This window comes from Misgurnus anguillicaudatus, chromosome 16 (genome assembly GCF_027580225.2).
Source record: "Misgurnus anguillicaudatus chromosome 16, ASM2758022v2, whole genome shotgun sequence".
Classification (NCBI taxonomy): Eukaryota; Metazoa; Chordata; class Actinopteri; order Cypriniformes; family Cobitidae; genus Misgurnus; species Misgurnus anguillicaudatus.
In genome coordinates, this window is record NC_073352.2 from 19,195,556 (window position 1) to 19,215,321 (window position 19,766).

Below are 19,766 nucleotides of genomic sequence, written 5' to 3' on the forward strand. Positions count from 1 at the left end.
TTTCTGACAAATTTAAAACAATGACCTTTTTCCCATTTGCCACTTTGTTTGTTAAAAGCACAGTGAAGAGAGAAGAGGAAATGCTGTAGAGAGATGATAAAAGAAAAGTGTTGCACACCAGAAACTCACATAACCGGTCAGCGTGTTAAATCCCAGGCGCTTGTTGGTAAACAACAGCTCCAACAAAACACTGATTTTACATTTAGAAAGCCAATTGGGTTTACATCATCAAGCATCCAGGGACATCACTGCAGTACAGTACAAAACTAATGTGAACGTACATGCAGTCAAAGCTGTGCAAACTCAGTTAATCAATTGTACATTTACTAGATTTGGGGTTTTGTATGCAATACATCAGACAAAAATAATAGACTGTGGCCAACTGAGCATGAGAATGACAGATAAGCATTTTTGAGTAAAATATTTTAAGATTGCAGGTAAGATTGCTGCTTTTTGTACAGTAAGTGGTAATGCTTAAAGGGACACTCCACTTTTTTGAAAATAGGCTTATTTTCCAGCAATGATATTATGCAGTGCCGGAAAATAGTCCTCAGCTATTTAAAGTTACCAAGAGGACTATTTTTGGGTGCTGCGTAATATCATTGTAATCATCTATATTTATAAAAACTATCTTTGACGCGGAAAAGTGCTTAGCGCCACGTCAGGGTCTGAGCGGATGTACGCACTTTTGCTTGTTTGATTGCTGCGGGTTTTTGGAAATATAAGCCATTCTTGCTGCTTGAAATTGTGTTTAAATGCATTGACAAGCGCTTTTTTATATGTCTATGACATTAATTAGGCATCGTTTAAAGGCGGAGATCTGAAGCGCACAAGTACAAGATCATTTGCGATTTATAAATTTCACATCTGAAAGAAAAGGGTAAATGCGTTTTCTGTGCGTTCGGTTTATGAGTCACACGTACACATTTTTGATAAATGATCGTAAGATCAAATGTAGGATTTCTACAAGTATTTTATAAATGAGGCCCCCGGAGATCGGTTGAATGGATTCCAAAACAATAAAACTGATGACTTGATGAGAGATGTGGTTACCAAAACAATTAAATATAATTTGTTGAGTAGTTGTAACACTCTAACTAAAAGCTTTTGCATGCTAAAAACATCTGTCAAGTGTGATGAGGGAAGATCAAGTGGTCTACAGTAAAGAATCTAAACAGCCATAAAAATGTCATATGTATGACAATGAAAAACGTTCCATGGTTTAGATGTGGCACTCAGGCCGCACAGTGCTTAGGATATGATAAGCATTCTTATACTGCCACCATGTGCTCATATACTACATACTCATGTGATGTTCAGTGCTTACATTTATTGTAGGTAAGGTCCACATTAATCTGGATAGGCCTGAGAATATTGCAAAACACTCTGGCCATAAGACAGAGAAATCACTGAATATTACAGCTCCAAAAAACACACTCTCTTAAAAATAAAGGTGTTTAAAAGGTTCTTCGCAGCGATACCATAGAATAACCTTTTTTCTTTTTGTTTTTCAAAGAACATTCTAGTCAAAGGTTCTTAAAAGAACCATTTCTTTCATACATTTTATGATCTGAAGAACCCTTGAAACAGAAAGGTGCTTCAGATGTTAAAGGTGCTTTAAAGAACCATATAGACAGAAAAGGTTCCTTAAAGGACAAGTTCGGTATTTTACACTTAAAGCCCTATTTTGAGTTTGTTTATGATGAAATAGAACGGTTTTGACTGAAATTTCGCCATATGCGGCTGCCCCGGGAATTTTCAGGTGTTTGTTTTACCTCCCACCTCTACAATGGCTGTATAGGTGCACAGGAACAATCCTTCCTAAAATGCATTAAACTTTCGTTTACAAAGACGTGAAACTCACCGAGTGGTCGGGGGTGTTCACTGATGTGCTCACACAGGAATTGCTGCAAAAGATGCTTTCCAACAGGTGTTTTAGCATTCGTTGTAAACTTGTGGACCTATTTTTCCAAACGCCACACACCCGTACATTCTTCCGTTGAGAGCTTAAATAATGGACACTCCAGACCAGTTGGTGGCGATAATCCACCTTTGCCAATTGCAAGAATACAAACAAAGTTCCCGGCGCGGAGTAATACCGTACCTCACAGCACATCTAATACAAGTCAATGGAGTTATACAAAAACTACGATAAAACCTGTTGGAATGCGTTTTTGCAGCGATTTTTGTGTGAGCATATCAGTGAACACCCCTGACCACTCTGTGAGTTTCACGTCTTTGTAAATGAAAGCTTAATGGATTTTAAGAAGGATTGTTCCAGTGAACCTATACATGAATATCAGCTGACGTCACTCACTTGTCTTCCGCCATTTTGAGGACCTGAAGTGGTCGCAAAAGAACTAGAAGCTATGCCTTCAATATGCTTTGAGCATCAAAATCGCTATTTTAACAACACTAAGAAGGCTCATCACAACATGATATTTTGCTCGAAGTATCGCCTGTGTCTCTACATGTGAACTCGAGCATTGAGAACATTGTTTGAACACAGAGTTAACTAAAAAGAACGTTTTGAACAACTGACTTTGGATGAGTTGCCGTCCGCTCGCCGCCTTCTTCCCAGTCAAGATGTATCGATCTCCAATTGCGACGTAAGGAGGAAGGAGGGTAAAGATGGATATCTCCCAAAGCATAGTTCCATATAAATGCACGCATAATTTGTTGTTTTGTCGCAAAACAATATTGACCTTCTAGTTGAAAAAGGAGCCTCATTCATCCGCATTCGGAAATCGATTATTTACGTCTGGCAGAGATGACGAAAGGACACTATAACAGGCAAAGTAAGTTGTACTAAACCTTTCTTTTTAATAAAATCTGTGTACACAAACAATGTTCTCAATGCTCGCGTTCATGTGTAGAGATCCAGGTCATACTTCGAGCAAAGTTTCATGTTGTGTCGCGCCTTCTTATGTTGTAAAATAGTGGTAGCAGCGAACAGCGGCTGGAAGAACGCATCAGCATCACACCCTTACCAAGATATTTTTTAAAGTTTCTTTTTATGACAGTCGAGGTGCGACATGCTGTCTTTCGTAGCCCTTTACTGTATCCGTAAGAATCATAGACAGTAAAAGATAAGAAATCCGTAAATCGTAGCAAGGTAGCCAATGCTTGTCAATACTGGTACTCAGTAGGTCCTCAAGATGGCGGCATGACGTAAAAAGTCACATGACTGAAATCCATCTATACAACTATTGTAGAGGTGGGAGGTGAAATAACAAACACCCGAAAATTCTCGGGGCAGCCGCATATGTCGAAATTTCAGTCAAAACCGTTCTATTTCATCATACACAATCTGAAAACAAGGCTTTAAGTTTAAAATACTGAACATGTCCTTTAATTTTTAAGAGGTAATATAATATTCCCTAAACAATTTTAGGAGACATCTGAGATTAGATGATACTTAAAATAAAACACAACTGAAAACTTTCTTAAATTATAAAAGAACAACCTCTGAGCAATAACATTTTCCTCTGGGTGTCTACCCAGTTGCTCATCCCTCTGAAACATAATGATTATGCTAATTAAACATACAAATCATTGTTTTATAAGCATTTAAGAAAAGCTCAATTTCCTTTGAATAGAAGACTAAAACAAAATGGTGTTTCAAAAAAGAATAAATGTAAAGATGAATCCAGAATTAATGTAGACACAGTCTTAATGAGGAACATGGAGTGACGTGGGATTGGAGTTGGCACTTTAGAAAGAAAGTCCATTGGCTGGCCTTTTCATGAGGTAAATTGGATGTCTGACTGACCTTATCAATGGACTCTGGCCCCAAACCTCCTAACTGCTAGCATTTACAGCACAAAGGTTAATGGTAGGAGTTGGAGTCAGAATAAAGGTTATGGACAGAGCTCTCAGCTTCCTGCCAGCGCAGTGGAGGTCAGGTCATCTACAGCAACTACAACAAGCAGGAACTGACACGTCCTCAAGTCTTCACCTCAGAGGACCAGCAAATTCAACTTTTTTTAAAACAATGTCATTGCAGTTATAGCCTACTGACATATAACCCACTGCATGTATTATTCTTAAATGACATGACTGTATTCCGTTTGGCTCAAACATCTAAATATGAAAATAAATCAACTTGTAAAAAATATATTGTAATTGTTTAAATGAGTGCTCAGAGATTAAAAAATTATCCAGCAAATGTAGGCCTATTTCTAATTTATTAAAAGGTGTACCTATTGTTTTAGTAACAGAAGATATGAGCAGTCTTTGGTCTTTTTGACCTATCCAATTTTTTTCCTAAAATAATGGTAAACATCTACTGGAAGCCTATTTAGCTGGAACAAATTAAAAATCAGTGCCTTAGCCTTAGGTCATGATCACATTGCAATATAATATTCCATGAAATATTTTTGTGATACATTTACTTAAGGACTTAAAGAAAAAGTATTTATTACAACTTTTAACAACACTAGCTTACAAAAGTCTCGTTTTTGCATAAATATAAAAATTTCCAATGACGTTCTACTACGCTATTGAGATGTGACGTCATGCACGACGTGAGCCTGCTGTTGTCTGCAGGTTACAAGCGAGTGATTTCTTTTGTTTAGACTAAATACTAAATAGTTGTTGTGCAATAAACTGCACTAACTAACAGGAGACACGCATGGGTTATGCTTCTACAGAATGCCTTAAGAGAAACCCCAGAAAGGAGAAATTTGTGGATGTTGTGCCATAAACGTAACGTTATGTGCCTCTATCCACAGTGAGGGGAAACGATGGCAGCCATCAATACACTCGTATTTACAGTGACCACTTCATCAAAGGTAACATCACGTAAACACTGGATATATCGTTGCATTTTTAGCCCTTAAGTGAGTCATATTTGTGCGTAATTTCCTGAATTGTTGTCGCAGCTGCTGAGGCTACACTGATTTGTTACACTAACTTTCTAAAGTTAGCTAGACTTCATGTAAAATTACAGAAGTGATGTAAAAAAAAAAAAAGAGTGAAAATGCAATCTTTGCTAAACATTTTGCACCTTTGTTAGATCATTTGTTGTATTAAAAGTACAGACAACGCTATTACTTTTTAGTAATTTAATATAATATAATATAATCCTGGTGGCAGTATAAGACGAGGAATGGGGATTTTCCACGAAATCACCAAAAGTGGAGGTCTGTCAAGAATCTGGCGGCTTTCTTGCCCTGCAACACGGTTCTGTCTTGAGGGAATACAGCTATGGCCAAATCTCGCGAGATGTCGGTTTTATGGTTAGGTTTGTGGGTAGGATTAGGATGAAAACAGATCGGAATCGGACTATTTAAGATATAGCTACGTCCTAAATCCCGTGAAATGTTGGGTTTAGGGTTAGGTTTGTGGGTAGGATTTGAATGAAAACAGCGCTCATCCGGCGAGATTTCACGAGATTATGGCCGTAGCTGTATCCCCTGCAACACACTTGGTGGGTCACGTGACTGAAAACTATCGCTAACGTAAAATGACTGCTGAACAAAGTGAAATATCGCCATCTGCTGGTCTATACAAACAGTGTGGTCAAGAATCTCAAGAAACCTTGAGATACAAAGATCATACATTTTAGAAACTAATTTTTAAGGAGGGGCACATGTCGGAAGCAAGAGCTAGGTGTCTGAAACCAATATGAACACATCTGAATGGAGCACAAGAGATCATTGGTGTGTTCCCGAGTGACAAATGTAAGGTAAATTGAAAAATGTAAAGGTTAAAGAAATTGGCTTAAAGAAATTGAACACAAATGTGAACAGACAAGCAAAGTGAAAAGAACAGATGTTTTTGTTAAACGTTTTTATAAAAAATTTAATTGCTTTATTAAAGGGAACAGTTCACCCAAAAATAAAAAATGTCTCAAAATTTACTCACTCGTGCATTACATTTTTTTTAGTTGAAGGCAAACAAAGAATTTTATATTAAAATGCTGTCGTATTATTTTCTTATACATGACTAACTATTCCTTTTTAATGAATAAGTGTTAAGTAAATTAAAAAAATTATTTATATTTAAAACTGTCACATTCAAAATTATTTTCTTTTCTCGATTCTGACTAAAATGGTCTAATGATGTCACGCTGATGTGATAGCTAATAAAAAGTAGTCACGCCTACCTAAAATGATGTCAGTACCACATGTCAGTGTAGCATTAAAGATAATTTTAATCATCATCGCATATTCCTTCGTCTTGCCATTTTAAGGTTTAATTTCTTTGATCTGAACCTACAGCTTCCATCACGTTTAATGTGATAAGCAGACTCATAGCACAGTTCTATAATTCTATTGGCTTAACCAGAGCGCATGTTAAACTGAGAGATGACTCAGGATCTCAAGCTCTCGTATTATAACGAATCAGCAATTTGACATCCCAGCCCCCACCCCTGACAGCTGCCACAAACGCACTGGCATTACGTAATCCTGCTTGCAGCTAACCCTGTTCTCCAAAGGCACTTGCCCTCATGTCTACTATATTTGTCATATTCTATCTTTTATAAATGCATCACTTAAGCATCTATACGGAGCATGAATATTAAGTAGACAGGATGAGAAAGCAAAGAAAGGATAGGCTGCTCAGACAAAACCTCTCAGCATCCCCTCTCGCGCTCTCTCTCTCCTCCCATCTTGATCTCTCTCTCTCATAATTCCACACCCTAGCGGACACGCAGACACCAGCAGACGCAGTCTGGATAATCATAGCAGACACAGTATCCTTCTCTCTTTTTACCAATCAGTGGATAAAGCCACTTTGTGCCCTACGGTAAGGCTTTTTTATAACAATACTCATTCTTATCTCATGCTTGTGTGGGTAGAAGCAGTAGCATTGTTAATGTGATGGTTTGAGGTTGCGATTTTACAGTGGCTAGTGGGTGCGGCAACCAGAGAATGCGGACAGATAAGGGTTATAGAAACGTGGACTGAGCTGAAGGTTAGAAAATGCAGTATTTTTATGTGGTGGACCTCAAAAGGCGAAAAGGAACAGACTGCCCATATGGCAAAATGAGAGAATCATTCATGATGTGAATGAATTGATGTGGATAACAAAGACTAAGACCTAATAAAAGAACAATGCACATTTAAAACAACGGAGTTAATAGACAGGCATTGCATTGGTAGATACATCTTAAGGCACATGGCGAGATGGTTAGGTGGGCGGTTAGCATTGTAACATGATACATACATGGCCAATGGCTGAGATGTTGCACACGTGTGCTTACATGCCACCATCACATACATGAAGACAGATAGCATGCAAATTATTTTCCCTGGCATTCAACATGGGCTGTTGGTTTAAAATATTTGCATTACAAGTATTTGAATAATATTTATTGTTTAATCTTAGATATGATACACAAAAATGGCCGTAAAGTTAAATTACAAGTGAAGAAACAAGCTTTTGTTATATGCCGAAGACAAAGCAAGGTCAATAGTCTGTGGCTGCAAGTCACATCTGTTATCTCTGTTGACAGCAAACATGTCTGACAAGCCAGACCTCACAGAAATCGCCAAGTTTGACAAAACCAAGCTGAAAAAGACAGAGACAAAAGAGAAGAACCCTCTGCCCACCAAAGAAAGTGAGTATCCATGACATTACTGCATACAGTGTGTTCATTCATCTTGGGGTGTGGTAGCCTATAGGTCTTTTTTTCCTGTCCTCTGCAGTGTTTTGTCCATCCTCCTATTTGTCTCTTTCAATAAGAGTATGCAGTATTATGTTTTTATTTTTAGAAATAATGTATATCTTTCTTTTTCGTACTCTTTTAAACACTGCTCAGTAAGCGGCTTGTTTTATTCAGCATCTTATGTCAGCAGATGGGTGTCAGCTTCACTGCCGTCAAAATCCTCCATCAGCATTGCAGTGCAGACCTAAGCCCAAGCAGAACAAAATTTCCCATGTGAATAAGCATCACATTTGCAATAATGCCATGGTTCCCTGATGGGAAGAGAGCACAGTCAACCTTTAAACGCAACCCCCCACCCCCCTCAAGATCTTAAGAAGCTTTTCTGGCATGATAATGCACTTATGCTGCCAAAGCATAAATATTAAACCATTTTTATTTAAACTCTCTCTATTTTCAGCTATTGAGCAGGAGAGGAAAGGAGACGCCACCCCATGACCTATGGGAGCAGATGACAAGCACAAAAGATGATGACAGACATTACAATTCCTATTTCTGTTTTAAGGGTGCTATTGCCCCATGTGATGCATGGTTACCATGGTGATTGGAGTCACTGGGGCTTCTGATTGGGAGAGTGATTGATGGGGAGGATATGTGACAGGGTTTAAACTAGTTATTTTACCCAGTTCTGTAAGGTGCAGTGATTTTTTTTATTTTCTAAAAGTGTTTCTTCATGAAATAAAGACAAATGATATGTAAAACAAATAAAATACCAAAAATGACTCCTGGTATTAAACTGACATTTTGTTAACATGACAGCATTAGACATGACCAAAAGTGACACTTTGCTAATATTTTAATAGTATGGGAGGCTGCAGTTTACCGTCATACATTTACTCCAAGAAATATGTCTCTGTGTAATTTTAAACATTTTTACCATTGTTGCTATGGTGAAAAGATACAGTTTATTTTACAGTATGCATCTGCTTAGGCATATAGTCCACTGCAGTCTTTGCTTATAAGTTGTCACAAATCAGACCTATACAATAGTTTCCTAATGCTAATTTGATCTCGAGTTAAAAATACCCATGTCCTGTGAATAAAGTTCACATTTATAACTATTAATAAATTGACCTGTGCCCTAATGTATGGCAAAGTGGTTTCACAATATCTTTAAGAATATTACATTAAAACAATATGTTTAAAACAAACACAAAATCCTTGTATGTTAAATAGATATAGTAAAGTAAATGTACTACCGACCTAAAACCTTTTCATTATGTTGATAAATTCCCAATTTGCGGGCTTATCAGATGCTGTGGTACCAAATTCACCTGTTACACTTTATTGATGGTGTCTGAGCTCATGTTGGGCAAACATATATCACTGACATCAACAGTACATTGAACAAATTAATTTTTGTTGACTTGTGTTGTGTGTTTGACATTATTTACCCTCGCCTTAAAACAACTTGTACTTCTGGTTACACAAAAATCGTTAAGCGTTTGTTTAATTTGGGATGCCTACTTTCATATCATAGGTGAAAATTAGCATGCGAGGCAATTAGGCAGAATTAGTATTCAAAAAACAGAGAAAAGAACCCGGATGACCTACTACTTCCAGCTAGATTTCTAAGTGTGAATTTTATGTATCTTATGAGCACAAGAAGCCTTTTAAATTCAAAAACGTGGATATAATAAAAATCTAAGTAAGTGATTTAGGTATAAAGAAATGTACTCCTTTATGCATAAGTAAATTATGGTTGCTGTCATTTTTTAGCCATTTGTTTGGTAAACGCATTTATATTATGTCAAACAAGAGATAAATGTATTGTTTTTGTGTATTTACAATTAGTATTTTATAATTTCATATCATTTTTCTTTAAATGGAAAGATGAGTTGTATTACTTTTTTTTACAGATGGGCTTAAATAATACAGTACCAGAAAACACATGCAAATAGCCAACACAAGCTAACATTGAATAAAAACAATTACTATGATGCTTAGTCCACAGTATATTGCATGTCTTTGCAAACATACTTTATATTTTTAAAGGGAAACATTGTCATACATTACAAACTTTGATGGTTTTCTGAAAGTGTTTAATAACAGATCTTTGTGTGCTTTCACCATACCAAAGTTTTACCTTACTTACCTTATTTTACTATATTTAGATAGATTAATACACGAATAATACAGCATCATTATAATAGATGTCTGCTAATGCGTATCCCAGCTAAAAAATGAAAAGGATGAGAAAAATCACCTGTCCAAAAATCATGTCACCTTGAGGCACTAAACATTGTCTATGCTAGAATTTTTCTCAGCAACAACACAATGATTATTGCAAAGGGGAACTAAACAGTTTTGAATAATGCATGTTTTTCCATGTTAACTGTTTTTTAGTACAGGCACTCGAAACATTAGTAAAGAGATTTTTTTAACATTTCCTTCATGAAAGGGGCTTATTTGGAACAGATGTGGGCTTAAATGTACCAATTAAGTCCATTCCAGACTTTTGACTAAAGTACTAATTAATACACTTTCAAATGAGAGATACAAATTTTCTTATAAACTATGTTAAAGGCAGGATTCATGATTTTTGAAAAATACTTTGGAAAAGGGACTCGGGCTGAGTACCAAAACAAACTTTAGCCAATCAGCAGTAAGGGCCATGTCTATACCAACATCATTGCGGGTCTATCAAAAGTAGGTCCAGATTCTATTGGGGTAGGGGTGTGTTTGTTTAAGTCAGTGGTTCTCAAACTTTTTCAGCATGCGGCCCCCTAGGTTTTTTTAGGTTTATTACACAGAATTTATAATAAATTAATGTATTTTTTACTGGGCCCCCCGGCACCATCCGCAGCCCCCAGTTTGAGAACCACTGGTTTAGGTGATTTCAAATGTCAACATTGGCTTTCAGAGATCATGCACCCCACCTTGCATATCTATGAAAAACACTTAAAATAGATTTTGGTGGGCTTTATGGTACATGGGTAGTTTAAGTATACTATCTCATCAATCTTTCGCTTCGCTTTTTCAGACCATATGGTGGCGCTGTTACTTTCAGAGTGTAGTTTAGAATAGATGAAAATTCTATGAGCCAGTCCGGAAGCAGGTTTGCTTTTAAAAGACAGCAGGAATTCTCACAACTAAACCAAACTTTTTTTATTATTAAAATAATATTAATTAACTAAAGACTAAGGACATTAAAGTTCAAGTTACTCACATAAAATGTAGTAAAAATAAAACAACAGGTTAAATGCATATCTATTGGACAGTGAAGTTGATTTTTTTAATAATACTGTTGATTAAAATATTTACATTTGCCACATGTAGTATTAGCACCCTTCTGTGAGCTAGAATTAATATAAAGACAGTAAAAACTTTTCAAAGCAGTTATCCTAACTTTCAAAAACAGAATTGCTTAAATTGGATGGATAGTCTCATGTACACTCACATCTGTTTCAACTTTCTTTACAATCCAACCAACCTTACTTGTACTTTCACATAACAAACTATTATTCTGCCATGCTGTTCTTTCATTGTTTCATAACATTCCAAAGAAGTCTGAAGTGGGCAAATCATGACTATAATAGTAAAGCTGCTGCTGTCAATGTAAGCTCGTAGATGTGACAGTGACCCCAGTCAATGGACCTGAACACACCGCAGACTTTAGGAGGACTGGACACAGTTTTTGTATTAAGCAGGTCTTAGAAGTCCCCTAAATGTTAATTTGCAGCCATGTTAAAGGTTTATCAGTAGCCTCTGAAATATATTTATATATAAAAATACATTATAATTGTTGCAGAGCAAGATCACTATAAGCTGCTCCTGTTCCCCCACCGTATCAAAATGTATGCATCGCATACTGATACAGCAAGCTGTGGATTGCATTGGATAATACATGCATTTTACAGGGCTATTCTTGTTTTTTTACAATTAACACCTGCTGATGAGGTGCTAGAGGACGCGCCTAGTCTCCTTTGAACTCAACCATGGCTGAAGTGTTATTGTGGAGCTCGGCTGGGTTGGCGTCTCTGTTCTTGCCACCCGTCTACCACGACCACATTTCTTCCTTAACCCTTATCGTTTTTATTGAACGGACATAAATAACTTGCATTACTGACATGAATAAAACCAATGAAGTAAACTGATAAAGACTTTAAACGCCAATAATTGGTTTAATTAACCTTGTGTTGCGCATGAAAACAAATAAACTTACCCATTCACAGATATGTAATCAATGTATAAAAACGTATCTTAATCACAAAACAAGGCGAAATGTTTAACACAGCATGGGCTAATGAGCTGCACGTGAGCTTCCGTTTGTGACTCGTCAAAATGGATCATCTGTGTAGCAAGGTATGCTGGTACGCAACGGTGTGATGGGTTTTTTGACTTTGTTTAAATGATTATTTGCGCATCCCTGTTGCGTATTTATTAAAAAAACATCATGGATTGTGCGCAACAGGGCATTTATAGCAAGAAAGTTAGGTCTATGCGTTAAAGATCACCGCGTAATATGGGGTTGTTTGGTGACAAGTAGGTGTGGGAATTTAGGTTTCAGGCACCTTGTAGATTTGATGATGGCGATGTCCAATTAGTGGGGATTATCCTCACTTGAACGTCCTTCTATTGTTTTCCCGCGAGCAGCACTGGATAATCCATTATCCCACCATCGAATAAATGTTGTTTTAAATGGGGATTTTGAGTGGTTAACGATTTGATTCGAAGATGTCAATACGTGGTTTCAACAATTAATCTTTCCCAGCGCAACAATATGAAATCACATCTTCATCGCGTATTAATTAATCGTAAAAGTCATCGAAAGTAAATTGATGAAATATAATTGTTCTCATGATAATTAGTCTTTTGTTTACATTGAGCCGTGGTTCAGTTGCTGATCCCGAATAACTTAGTGTGAATTGAGTTTATCTATTTTTAATTAGTTTTATATGGCACATTAAACATGGAAGTAAGCAAGCGTTATGAAAACCTTTTCTAATTATTATAGTACACTGATTAGTGCATTTTGTTTCAAAAACAAAGCATGTGACTTTTAATGTGCAGTGGATCTGGGAACCACAATAGACGTTATTTAAATGTACTGACAACTAAAATATAACAGCTATTTTTTTATTGTATTGTTTTATTGTATTTATATTGTATGTCAGTACCATGACATGCTGCGTAGTAAGTAGATATGTGTCATATACATTTCCAGACAAATTTCACACCAGCGCTGTTCCCAGGACATCAGCCGTGGTCTTCTGTTAACACCACCGTGTCAGTGGCGCAGACGTGTTACGTTATTTGCATGGCCCTTAGCGGACAGAGCCGAATGATTTTATGGCTTTTTGTATACAATGTAGAGCTGCCCTTTACATTTTAGTGTCATTTTCCCAGTCAAAAACCTTCCCAGAGTGTGAGAGGTCAAATAAGAAAATTTTCTTGAAAAATTGATAGGCTAACCTAAATCAGCCAGTTTTGAAAGCTGTAGAAATGCCCTGTGGTTAAAATAGGAAATACATTTAAATAAAAAATATGCTATTATTAATTTCAGACATCTTAAACTTTATTTAAAAACTATAGAGCCATTTGATAAAACAATGCGTCACTCCGGCATGTCTAATGCGCAATCAACAGTCAGTGTATTGCAGGAATACACTACTGGACACTTTAAACAGACAAGTCTTAAATGGATATTAGCTGAACAATCTGATCCCTTTGGACAGTCCAACAGAAATTGTCTGACGAATCAACAAAGTATGCAAATAGCCTATACATAGTAGGCTATTTAATTTTGAGTACACTTTAACTTATCAAACAAGTTAAGACATTTCCAAGTTGTTTTAGCAACCAGTCACAATATAAAATAATAAGTTGACTTATAATGCCAATTTAATATAAATGTTAAATATTTTTTTTTTACTTGAACACTACTACCATTACAAATATACAAATAATAATAATTGTAACTTTTAAGAACATATTAACCCTCATGATAAAAACATAGTAAGGGACCTAATAAAAATAGTAGCTTTGAGTGACAGGTATCTCTTTTTTGTCAAATCGTCGTGAAAAGACGTAGAGGTCGTCACTTCAAAGTTGGCGGCAGGTATAAATGCCGTGCTCGGTCAAGCACCTAGTCAGTTCTTTCTATCTCTCTCTGGGTATCCATCTCAGTGTTTGTGCCTTGGATCTCAACAAGAAGGGAACATTGAAGAATCAGGGGTCGCTCACGCAGCAATGAACCCTTGCCAGCTTTTTGCATCGTTGGTGATGTCTATGTGCTGTCACATATTGTCGACAACAGCATGGTACAGTATTTTTTACAGAATTTAAAAAAATCATATTTCATTATCAGTCACTGCACTGAAAAAAAAAGATTAATTCAATTTGCTCGGTTTTTGGGGTGGGTGGTTGCAGTAGATTTGTTTAAGCTAAATTTAAACCAAAAAAAATTGAAAAACAAAACAAAAAACTTTTGTTTAAATTTACCTTAAATAAATTGATTGCAACCACTAACCTTAAAAAATTGAGTAAATTGAATTAATTAATTTTTTCAGTGTGATGTATTACCAAAAATATTTGCTAACGTCTTTTTCTCCTTGTTTTTTCCTAGGTCAGTAAATAATTTCCTAATGACAGGACCAAAGGTAATTTAAAAATTAACATCTTTTGTACTTAAACGTCATTTATTTTAAATGCTATTTTGATATTACTTCATTTAAACTTTACTTGAAATGTAAGTAATATTTGTTTCGTCTTAACAGGCTTATCTTACATACACAAGCAGTGTGCAGGCAGGCGCACAAAGCGGTATTGAGGAATGTAAACATCAGTTTGCATGGGACAGGTGGAACTGTCCGGAAAGCGCACTCCAGTTATCCACGCACAACGGCCTCAGGATTGGTAAGCATTGTTATTAATAGTGTCCTAATATTAAGAAATATTACGATTCATTTCGGTTTAATAGTAGCTTTCTGGTGTACCGTTTTTTTCCATTATAGGACTTTACTTAAAAACTTTTTTATTGACCAAAAATATCTAATAGCTAACTGTTTTTTTTTTTTACTTAAGCCACCAGAGAAACCGCTTTTGTGCATGCTATAAGTGCTGCTGGAGTCATGTACACCTTAACCAAGAATTGCAGCATGGGAGACTTCGATAACTGTGGCTGTGACGACTCCAAGGTTGGAAAAATTGGTACGAGATTTTTTTTATATGATACTTTGTTAGATTAAAACTAATATATGTGTTTAAAACTATAGCATCAATGCTTACTTTTTACTTTTTGCTTAAGGTGGTCGTGGTTGGGTTTGGGGAGGCTGTAGTGACAATGTTGACTTTGGAGAAAGAATCGCCAAACAATTCGTCGATGCGCTGGAAAATGGTCACGACTCTCGCGCTGCAGTAAATCTGCATAACAACGAGGCTGGTCGACTGGTAAGTATTATTATTGTTGATATCTATAATGTGCAATATTAATTATTTTAATATGCATTTTTCTGAGTCGATCGAAATAGTTTATTGATATCAATAGTTGGTTACAAAGGCTCACTATAAAACTTTTATGTTTATTTTAGGCTGTCAAGGCAACACTCAAGAGAACCTGTAAGTGCCATGGTGTGTCTGGAAGCTGCAGTATTCAGACATGTTGGATGCAGCTCGCTGACTTCAGGGAGATCGGTAACTATTTGAAAATCAAGCATGACCAAGCACGGAAACTCGAGATGGACAAAATACGGATGAGAGCAGGAAACAGTGCCGACAATCGTGGCGCAATCGCGGACACGTTCAGCACTGTAGCGCGCACAGAGCTCATTTATATGGAAGATTCGCCAGACTACTGTACAAAGAACCTCAGCCTGGGACTGCATGGGACAGAAGGACGCGAATGTTTACAAAGCGGGAAAAATCTTTCCCAGTGGGAGAAAAGAAGCTGCAGGAGGCTCTGCCACGAATGTGGTCTGAAAGTAGAAGAGAGAAAGATAGAGACTGTGAGCAGTTGTAACTGCAAATTCCACTGGTGTTGCACAGTCAAATGCGACACATGCACTCAGACTGTTACGAAGTATTTTTGCGCAAAAAGGAATAAAAGCCGTCGACCGCACAACCATTCACGCAGAAGGCAACACACGCGTAATAGATGACACTCATCTTTGCAATTATATTTAGTTGTACATTTGTAATATGTAAATATATTTTAAATGATATTTTAAGATATGCTGTTTCTCACTTAAATTATTCTGCACATTGCTGACAGAAAAAAAATGTAATTTCATCCCCTAAGGTCTTCCTCTCTCTCACTGTCAATTGGATAGTTCACATACTTAAAAATTTACGACTTGATGTTCATTAAATGCACTTTTTCGTTCTTTACTTTAGATCACAGATTTTGTTACTGAAATATGTTAAAAGGATGTTTTGCACCGATATTGTTTTTTATTGAAGTTCGTTTGACAGTGTTTCACAAGGGGTTTGAAGTGTTATGTTTTATGGAACTTATTTAAAGCAATTATTTTTTAAACTATCACATTGTTTATATATTCACTAATTTTCTCATGGGAAGAACATTAAATATTTAAACATAACTGCAGTCTCTGAATGGTCAATTTCATGGAACAACTTGTCATCTATTTAGAGCTTGAAATGTTTATTGGGGAATAAATGTCCACGCACACCTAATGGCCCAACGACTTGCTACACTGCCCGCGGACATAGAATAAACTGTCGTGTATTGATTTCCTTTGAAGTTCATTGGAGGCGTTTCCCTGACTTGGCTAGTAGCTGTTGACCAATAGTTGGACAGGAATCCTAAAACAAAAGGTATTCTGCCGTCTGACTCCAGATTGGGAAGGTATAAAATCCATGACGGAGAGTCACTACATTGAAAGATTATCAGAGTGAATCTATAAGTAGTTTATTAACGATGGCTTACTACTTCCTTTGGGTCTTTCTATTATTTATTTGTGACAAGGTTCTCTTTGGGCACACATGGTAAGGAGGCATTTGTGAATTACTACATAATTATAGCTGTAATGAAAACATAACTGGTCTTGATAACGTAAAATGCGTAATTTGTATTCCATTTACGTTCCATAGGGCAATGAACAACCTGCTGATGACTGGACCTAAGGTAAAGCTTTGGTTTCACATTTTTGAAATATGTTTGAAAAAAAAACTCTTTTAAAGTCGAAAGAAGTACTACTAAAACCCAGTATACATTTAATAACAACCGTTTTCTATTCAAAAAGTTTGTTTACTAAATTAATTTCATTTTAAAACTTAAATAAAATAAACAACCTCCTTTTATTTCCTTTTAGGCGTATCTTACTTATGCAAGTAGTGTACAGGTTGGTGCCCAGAGCGGGATACAGGAGTGCAAACATCAGTTTGCCTGGGACAGGTGGAATTGTCCGGACAGCGCACTGCAACTTACACATAAGGGATTTAGAAGTGGTAAGATACTGTCCAAAATGTATATTATTTCAATTTTTAAAATGTAAATATGAAGCTGATTTATACCGTGTACTCTTTTAGCAACGAGAGAGACGTCATTTGTCCATGCCATAAGCGCAGCCGGAGTTATGTACACTTTAACCAGAAACTGCAGTCTCGGAGACCTGGCCGACTGTGGATGTGACGGTTCAAGGAACGGCAAAATCGGTACGCATATTGGGCTATTTATGACTTTATAAACGAGCTTATTGACCTATTCTTGTAAAACAATACAATTGGCGCTTTGGATATGTTAACAAAGAATAAACATTATTTAAGTTCATTATTTACTTAGATAGCTACATCCTATTTTTTCCAGGGGGTCGTGGTTGGCTTTGGGGAGGATGTAGCGACAATGTGGATTTCGGAGAGAGAATTTCAAAACAATATGTGGATGCGCTGGAGACAGGACAAGACTCTCGAGCTGCAGTAAATCTGCACAATAATGAAGCTGGCCGTTTGGTAAGTCAAATTTGAACGATAAATCTAGACAGCCTATCGTTTAATCATATCATACCATATATGATAGTAGCCTAAATATGATTGATTTTATTTTATGCTTAAAAAATGCGTAAATATTTACAATCGTTTGTGTTCTAGGCTGTAAAGGCGACAATGAAGAGAATCTGTAGGTGCCATGGTATGTCAGAAAGTTGCTCAATGCAGACATGTTGGATGCAGCTGTCTGACTTCCGTGAGATCGGCAATTACTTGAAAGTAAAGCACGACCAGGCTCAGAAACTGGAACTTGACAAGAGACGGATGCGCGCGGGAAACAGCGCCGACAATCGCATGGCCATGGCAGACGCGTTCAGCTCCATAGCCCGGACAGAGCTCATATACCTGGAGGATTCACCAGATTACTGTGCCAAGAATCTGAGCCTTGGGCTTCTGGGCACCGAGGGTCGTGAATGCGTGCAACACGGAGAAAGTCTTACCCAGTGGGAAAGGCGCAGCTGCCGCAGACTGTGCCATGAGTGCGGTTTGCGCGTGGAAGAGAGGCGCACCGAGGTTGTAAGCAGTTGTAATTGCAAGTTTCACTGGTGTTGCACAGTAAAGTGCGAGAACTGCTCACAGGTCACTGTCAAACATGTGTGCGCCCGGAGACACGGCAATCACGGACACCAAAGGCGTAGACTTCGAGGACCAAAATAAAACTGCAAAAATACTATTTTATTGAGAGGACACACATGCACTTTTTAATATTTGTGATTTCTGTACAGATTCATTTATATATTAAAGTATTATTATGAAATTAAACAAATGAATTTGGTTGTGGTGTCGTTTTATTCTAATTCTAGGCTATATGTCAATATATATGGAAGTGAAAGAAAATGAAACTGAAAAGTGAGTGAAATAAGTTATAAAGTCATAATAGTTATAAAAAGTACCACATTATATATAAGTTATATACATAAATAAAACTTTATATAACAAAAAGGTATCAAATATCTATCTATCTATCTATCTATCTATCTATCTATCTATCTATCTATCTATCTATCTATCTATCTATCTATCTATCTATCTATCTATCCCTGTATTCCAGACACGCGTCACAAAGAAAAGCCCTTAAATAAATGATCGGGTCTCAATTAGTAACTAACATAGTGCAGGGCGTTTATTTAATGAATAGGCCTACTCTTAAAGGGATTAACTTTATGTCACACTTGGCCCATCGCCCTGGGCGCCTCTTTTGCCTCGACCTGGTGCACTTTGATATGCGTACAGAATGCTGCCCTGGGTAGCAAAAGTGCAGACAAAGCCCGTAGGAAACACAGTCATGCTGGAAGGTGTTTGGCATGTTAATCCGCGGTGTTGGTGTAGATAATCACACCTGCGGAAGTCACTGCGATGCATGTAAATAAATCAAAGGCAAGCTTCTAAATTCAATTATTTGTCACGTACGAGGAAACAAACGAGATTTTTAAAATCGTCTGGTTCAGCGTAAAGTGAATGCGCACTATTTCATGTTTGTGTCTTAATGATGGCATTTGTTTTTCCATAAGCTTTTCATCTGCTTTTACCCTTAGTTTGGCTTTTCCTTTAATGCTTAGTCAATTTGCTCAGTGGGAAAGGTCATAAATCTGCCAAAGTGTCTGGCCTGATGAATGATGGGATATTGGCTCCAATGGGGGTCTTGGCACAGAAGGGGGGTGGGGAGGGTGAGCTCTTAATAGACTGAGCTGAAGTATGTCAAATAAAGTTATTTTATTTTGTTTCCCTTTGCTAGAAAAAAGTAACTGACTTTAGTGAGGTGATAAAAAAATGCAAAGAATAAAGCATCTAGTCACAAACGCTTGAAAAACAATACAGATTTTCACTGAACATCAGGCTATTGCTCATTCCTTGGTTTAAAATGAATGACAATATAAATACATCTGTAAAACTGACCTCCAATCAACAGAAAGTGGTTTTGTTAAATACTCCCTCACTAAAGAAAGCTCATTTGCCTTTCAGGATGTTGTTTTCCCAGGCCACCCTGCTGTGCTCTGATGAATAAGAGACAAAGTGGCCATCCCCTTAAATACTGTACCATGTTGTTGTCATCTCAGCCATGACCCCCAATCCCATCCCCTCCTTGTATCTTATTTTACTAACCTTTCATATGGATAGAATCAGGTTGTAATCTCAGTCGAGCCCTTCT

General features: G+C 37.0%; 3 protein-coding genes across 8 annotated transcripts; all 3 read left to right on the forward strand.

Moving 5' to 3' along the window:
• Positions 1-4,652: 4,652 nt before the first annotated feature.
• On the forward strand, positions 4,653-8,394 carry tmsb2 (thymosin beta 2). 2 transcript variants are annotated; one of them, XM_055178302.2, is made up of 4 exons: positions 4,653-4,793; positions 6,651-6,753; positions 7,463-7,567; positions 8,073-8,394. In XM_055178302.2, exons 3-4 carry the CDS (start codon positions 7,468-7,470, stop codon positions 8,108-8,110), a joined length of 138 nt encoding a protein of 45 aa, XP_055034277.1. In that variant the 5' UTR covers positions 4,653-4,793; positions 6,651-6,753; positions 7,463-7,467; the 3' UTR covers positions 8,111-8,394. The 2 variants fall into 2 exon arrangements, with proteins under 2 accessions (XP_055034277.1, XP_073710388.1); XM_073854287.1 differs by lacking the exon at positions 4,653-4,793 and having other exon boundaries at positions 6,603-6,753.
• Positions 4,658-18,387, forward strand: wnt8-2 (protein Wnt-8a ORF2). Of its 5 annotated transcripts, none has more exons than XM_055178298.2 (7): positions 16,355-16,478; positions 16,599-16,618; positions 16,724-16,757; positions 16,945-17,080; positions 17,162-17,287; positions 17,439-17,581; positions 17,720-18,387. In XM_055178298.2, the coding sequence occupies exons 3-7, from the start codon at positions 16,728-16,730 to the stop codon at positions 18,272-18,274; spliced, it is 990 nt and encodes a 329-aa protein (XP_055034273.1). In that variant the 5' UTR covers positions 16,355-16,478; positions 16,599-16,618; positions 16,724-16,727; the 3' UTR covers positions 18,275-18,387. The 5 variants fall into 5 exon arrangements, with proteins under 5 accessions (XP_055034272.1, XP_055034271.1, XP_055034273.1 ...); XM_055178299.2 differs by having other exon boundaries at positions 16,355-16,447; XM_055178297.2 differs by lacking the exons at positions 16,355-16,478; positions 16,599-16,618 and adding an exon at positions 4,658-4,793.
• On the forward strand, positions 11,860-16,212 carry wnt8a (wingless-type MMTV integration site family, member 8a). The gene is made up of 7 exons (XM_055178293.2): positions 11,860-11,977; positions 13,802-13,935; positions 14,241-14,274; positions 14,392-14,530; positions 14,699-14,824; positions 14,922-15,064; positions 15,205-16,212. The coding sequence occupies exons 1-7, from the start codon at positions 11,957-11,959 to the stop codon at positions 15,769-15,771; spliced, it is 1,164 nt and encodes a 387-aa protein (XP_055034268.2). The 5' UTR covers positions 11,860-11,956; the 3' UTR covers positions 15,772-16,212.
• Positions 18,388-19,766: the final 1,379 nt, after the last annotated feature.

Bases quoted from the DNA above. Each gene is read 5' to 3' on its own strand.
- tmsb2 (XM_055178302.2), top strand. From the start codon at position 7,468: ATGTCTGACAAGCCAGACCTCACAGAAATCGCCAAGTTTGACAAAACC. The intron at 7,568-8,072 runs GTGAGTATCCAT...CTCTATTTTCAG, and splicing joins CCCTCTGCCCACCAAAGAAA to CTATTGAGCAGGAGAGGAAA.
- wnt8a (XM_055178293.2), top strand. From the start codon at position 11,957: ATGGATCATCTGTGTAGCAAG. The intron at 14,531-14,698 runs GTAAGCATTGTT...TTTTTACTTAAG, and splicing joins GCACAACGGCCTCAGGATTG to CCACCAGAGAAACCGCTTTT. The intron at 14,825-14,921 runs GTACGAGATTTT...TTTTTGCTTAAG, and splicing joins CTCCAAGGTTGGAAAAATTG to GTGGTCGTGGTTGGGTTTGG.
- wnt8-2 (XM_055178295.2), top strand. From the start codon at position 16,551: ATGGCTTACTACTTCCTTTGGGTCTTTCTATTATTTATTTGTGACAAG. The intron at 16,758-16,944 runs GTAAAGCTTTGG...ATTTCCTTTTAG, and splicing joins TGCTGATGACTGGACCTAAG to GCGTATCTTACTTATGCAAG. The intron at 17,582-17,719 runs GTAAGTCAAATT...TTTGTGTTCTAG, and splicing joins ATAATGAAGCTGGCCGTTTG to GCTGTAAAGGCGACAATGAA.